The 5,152-nt window shown below is 53.5% G+C and overlaps 1 protein-coding gene across 13 annotated transcripts in view; it reads left to right on the top strand.

Annotated features, from left to right (window-relative positions):
* Window positions 1–5,152, top strand: part of LOC103156135 (disks large homolog 1-like) — a 66,469-nt gene that overhangs the window by 31,948 nt on the left and 29,369 nt on the right. The window contains exon 1 of one of the 13 annotated variants that reach the window (XM_016664086.1): window positions 1,484–1,994. The exons of the other annotated variants lie outside the window; for them this stretch is intronic. Coding sequence (XP_016519572.1) covers window positions 1,707–1,994 — 288 coding nt within the window. The 5' untranslated portion in view covers window positions 1,484–1,706. Of the gene's footprint in view, window positions 1–1,483; window positions 1,995–5,152 lie in introns of those variants that run through there. 13 annotated transcript variants of the gene reach the window in all.

The following is a 5,152-nucleotide window of genomic DNA, read 5'->3' on the forward strand; positions in this document are numbered from 1 at the left end:
GATCCAGTCCATCAGGGATCCGGTCCGCTCCAGATCCAGTCCATCAGGGATCCGGTCCGCTCCAGATCCAGTCCATCAGGGATCCGGTCCGCTCCTCCCCTCCTCTCTACCTGCATAGTAAACAATGGAGCCGGCCTCTGGGTGTGCAGGAACAGTAACACCTCCGGTCAGAAGGTGGCGCCACACAGAGCAGACCAGACAGAGCAACACATCAAGAGCAGAAGAAGAGAGATGATGAGGTTTGGTTTGAAGTGAGGAGTGGAACAGCAAAGAAACAGAAACTACTTTTATTTCCTGCTGAAATAAAAGCTTCTTCTCTGAGTAGAAAGTGTATAAAGCAGCACTTTATCGCCCCCTAGATGCTGAAGTGCTACTGAGAAGTCCATTTATGGACCACTAAGTGTCTGTTTGGAGCCCATTTTGGACCCCAATTGTCTTCCTGTTGGGAACCAGTATAGCCCAGTAGAACTCCTCTAGGGGTCCAATTCTGGGCACCAGGTGCCAGTTCAGACCGACTCCATTTGCAGCCCACTGAAGGGCCCAGTTTGGGTTTAATTCGATCCCAGTTTGGATCTTGTTGTCCTCTTGAGGCCCAGTTTGTTTTCTAGTTGAAATAATTGATGCTTTTCGTAACTGGAGACATGTAGCTCCGCCCCTTGCCACATTCAGCCCCGCCCCTTCCCACACTTAACCCCTCCCCTGGGAATCTGCCACTTCTAGATGTTTCTTCTTTAAATCTGAAGCGGAAGCCCCGCCCCCTGAATGCTGATTGGTCAGCCTGTTGATGTGTGAACGTGTGATTGGTTCATGTGATTTTCCAGCCTGTCCAATACGCTTGCAGCTCGTTGTGTTTTAACCTTCCTGTGGTTTGGAGTCGGGCAGCGAAGGGTCGTCCCGTCAGACCGTCAGTTCCCGAAACTTTTAAAAGCTCACATGGGGTCAGTTCGACCCACCAGACCGCGCACGGAGTAAAAAGCTTGTGGGTCCAAATGACCCTGATAGACAGAACCTGCGTCTTCAGAAAGTTCTGCTGTGGTTCTGAATGTGGTGTCCAGTAATAGCCGGTCCAGTTTGGGCCGGTCCTGTACCGGTTCTGATCTGACAGAGAAACAGAAAAACACCTTGAACTGAATTCATCCAGAACCTGGAGGAGCTCAGAACCCGGCCCAGTTGATCAGTCCAACAGAACCGGAGGCTCACTTCCTGTAGCGTTGCCGGGTCAGAACTTGGCAGGAAATCAGAACCGTTGGTGAGGTTCTGGAACCTCTAGAATCCGTCTCTTCAGTGGACCGGACCGAACACCAAGAGACAAAAGTTCCTGAGTTCCTCCTCTTCCTCACCTCCAGCCTTCATCCCTCCTCTTCATCGTTGTTTCTTCCTCTCCTCCTCTTCCTCTGTCCTACATCGCTCTACCTTGCCTCAGGACACCCCCCCCCCCGCGCGCCTCGTTTCCGATGCGTCATGTGACCAGCCTCTGTCGCCCCCGCCCCCCCGCTCACGCCCCCACAGAGCGGAGCTTCACGCAGACGCCGGAGCGCTCTTCATCGCTCAGAGAGGAGGACGGAGCGGAGACGGAGGGAGCCGAGCCGCAGCCTGAGAGCAGAGAACACGCCGCTCATCCTGGGGGGGTCCTCCCTGGATGCAGGAAGAGCTCTGGGGGTCGTTTCCTCCCCGCCGCCATGGAGCGACGCCAGGAATGAGGGCGGATGGTGAGAGCAGGGAGCAGCAGCAGCAGCAGCAGCAGCGGAGGAGGAGGAGGAGGAGGAGAGGCAGGAGGAAGAGGAGGCGGGGGCAGCTCGGCCAGCGGCAGCAGCAATGGCAGCGGGCGGCGGCGCGCGAGGAGCCGGCGGCGCTCCCGGAGGAGCCGGCTGGCGGCCCGGTGTCCCGGCGCCGAGTCCCCCGGATCCGGCAGGGGGGAATGCTTCTCCCCGATGCTCTGCCACTGCAAGGTGGCCTGCAGCAGCAGCACCATCTCCCTCATGTTCGGCTGCAAGGTGGGTCAGGACGCGGGCCGGGTCATGGTTGGTTCTGGATCAGAGTCCTGTTTGGCTTCAGGTCATAGTTGGGTTTGGGTCCAGGTTAGAGTCCTGCTTCGTTCTGGATCCGCGTCCTGTTTTATTCCAGGTCAGAATCCCGTTTGGTTCTGGTCCAGTCTGATTCTGGGCCGGAATCCCATTTGGTTCTGGTTCTGGGTCCGCGTGGTGCGGTTTGGGTCCGGGCCACAGTCAGTTTTGGTTCTGTCCTGGTTCTGTTGATGCATCACAGTTATAAGCCGGGTCTCAGTCCAGAGGGCCCAGCAGGTCCGGTTCTGGAGAATTTTGCACTCCTCAGACTCCGGGATCATTCCACTGGTCCAGTAAAGGTTCTGGTTCTGTTGTTCCTGGATCTGGACCGGGCATCCAGCTGCTGTCCGGTTGGGTTCTGTTCTGTCAGTCGGACCTTGTGGTGGTCCGCTCTGCTTGGAGGACATCCAGAGCCAGAATCGGACCGGTTCTGCTGGTGGTTCTGGACCAGGGCCCGGTTCTGACGGATCTGCAGGGGAACGTCCTCCATCCAGTCGGTTGGTTTTGGGAACAGCTGGAATAAATCCACATTCTAAGGTCAGTGAACTGGACCTTAACTGGGCCGGTGACCTTTGACCTTTGCCGGGGTTGATGCTGGTTTTCTGGAGACGCTCCTCCTTCAGAACAGCATGTTCTGACCCGGTTCTGCTGTGGTTATGTAACGGAGCGGCGGTGCCGTGGTGTTCCGGGCTTCAGCGGAACCTCCGACCCGGAACATCCTGCAGATTCCCGACCTGCTTCCTGTCCTGCACCTGTCAGACCCAGCTCAGGGATTAAAACCTCGTATTATAGCCACTAAACCTGCCGTCTCCTGATTGGCTGCTGGAGCTGCCTGTTGCTTCTCCCTCTGTGAGCTGACCAATCGGAGGCCGGCTGAGTTGCAGGGCCGAGTTGTGATTGGCCAACGGCGGCAGGCGTGGCGGTGCATGTGTGAGGTCCATGTGCTCCACAGGAAACAACAACAGAGTCCTGGAGGAGCTTCCTGACGCCAATTACCCATGATGCTTTGTGAACGATCTGACTCTCAGGGAGAAAACAAAAACCATGAAATAATCAGGATGATCTTCTGGTTGTGTTGGAGATTGGATGACCTGGTGACCTCAGGTCAGCTGTAGGTGAGGATCAATAGATCCATGGATTAAATGATCAACGACCCGATTACATTCATACAAAATGTAAATATCCAGATCATATCTTTAGTTTGAAATTTTTAACTTTTCATTTCATTCCTGTAAATCAGTAAAGTTACATCCTTTTGTTTTAATGTGAGTTGATATTTCATCATATTGATCAGATTAATGAATTAAACTTAAATAAATTTGTATTGTGATATCAACATATCGTATCGTCATCTAAACAAATCGATACCGTAACAGCTGATCTGCAGCCCTCGGCGTGTTTAGTGGTTTTAGTTTCTGTTCCAGATTGAGACAATAAGCAACCTGACAAGTTCTGAAGAACATCGGCCGTTTCAGCGAAGCCCAGCCCGTCACCTAGCAACAGCAGAGCTGTACGTGCTGTACAATGGCTGCTGGAAAAGACAGGAGCTCTGTTGTTGACTTACCATCCAGAAACCACTTGCTGCATTCTGGTTGGTTGTGTAGCAGGCTCCAATTCTGCTTTTCAAAGATGCACAGTTGCATCGTTGCACATCTGTTTGCAGCCATTTTCACGTGAGTGTAAACATTGAGTTGGGAGGCGTGGCCAGCAGCAGAAGCTCATTTGGATTTAAAGAGACAGAGACTCTAAAACGTCATTCTGAAAGATCAACAATCAGAACTGAGCAGGAAAAAATCTGATTAACTGAGAATTATTTTGTACAAAAGATGTAATGAACACATTCTGTAGCCCACAGATCTATGCTAACCTGTTGAAAGGAAACAGGTGACCTTTAAAACTTCTTCAAGAGGTCAGAGGTCACCAAGGAATAAAATGGTAAATCCTGTGTTTATCAGAGGGGCAGTGAACCTCTCTCAACCAGAGCACCTGGTTGGACCTGGTTCTGTTCTGCAGCAGAACCGACCCGATGGCTCTCAGCTTGGTTCTGACTGCAGATCGGTGATGAAGGCTCCGCTCCTCTTCCTCTTAATTAACCCGATTGATCGGCCGGATCGACTGGGGCGGGCGCTCCACGCTGCAGGGCAGAGACCTGAGCTCCATCTCCTACTGCCAGGGGTCAAAGGTCAGGATTCTGAGCCAGCATGGCTGCCTGGAAGGGTTGAAGGACAAAACCTGTTCTCTACAAACAAGATGGCCGCCAGGCTGGATGAAGCTCCAGACTCTGGGACCGATGGGACCATGCCAGACAGAACCAGAACCCAGTTCAGCTGAAGTTCCCTGACTGTCCAGCACAGTGGTGGAGGGGTCATGCTGTGGGCCGGGATGTTTGGGTTCCACCTGTAGACCAAAGATCCAGGATGAGTCCAGCTGAAGCTGGGTCCACACCGGGTCATCAGCAGAACCAGGGTCCAAACACAACAGCAGATCCAGAACAGACTGACTAGAAAAGAGAAGAACCAGAGCTGCAGTTCTGCAGTGGCCTAGTCAAAGTCCAGAACCAGGGTTCTGATTGGCTGCTTGTCAACCAGGTTCTGGGCTTTGTTTCACTGAGAGCAGAACCAGAACCTTGTCTGGGATGTGGAGTTCTGCTGGTTCTGGTTGGTACCAACATGGAGGTTCTGCTCCGGCTCAGAGCAGCAGAACTGAACCCAGATACCAGAGGGCTCTGCTGGTTCTGGTCCGGTCTGCTTCATCTTCCTTGTTTCTCTGCTGCTCCTATTTATAGCAGCGAGACGGCCGGGACCCCTCCCCCTCCTCTTCCTCACAGCTCAGAGAGGAGGAAGAGGAGGAGGAGGAAGAGGAGGAGGAGGAAGAGGAGGTGTGTGAGAGCCGTGGATCTGCCACTCCTCCATTAGTTCTGCTCTGGTTCCACTGAGAACCCGGTTCTCCCTGCGCTGCTTTCACTGACTGTCGGGGTTTCTGTGAGGCGTTCGCTGACCTGCTGACTGTCGGGGTTTCTGTGAGGCGTTCGCTGACCTGCTGACTGTCGGGGTTTCTGTGAGGCGTTCACTGACCTGACTGTCGGGGTT

This window comes from Poecilia formosa, unplaced genomic scaffold (genome assembly GCF_000485575.1).
Source record: "Poecilia formosa unplaced genomic scaffold, Poecilia_formosa-5.1.2 Scaffold466, whole genome shotgun sequence".
In the NCBI taxonomy this organism is placed as follows: Eukaryota; Metazoa; Chordata; class Actinopteri; order Cyprinodontiformes; family Poeciliidae; genus Poecilia; species Poecilia formosa.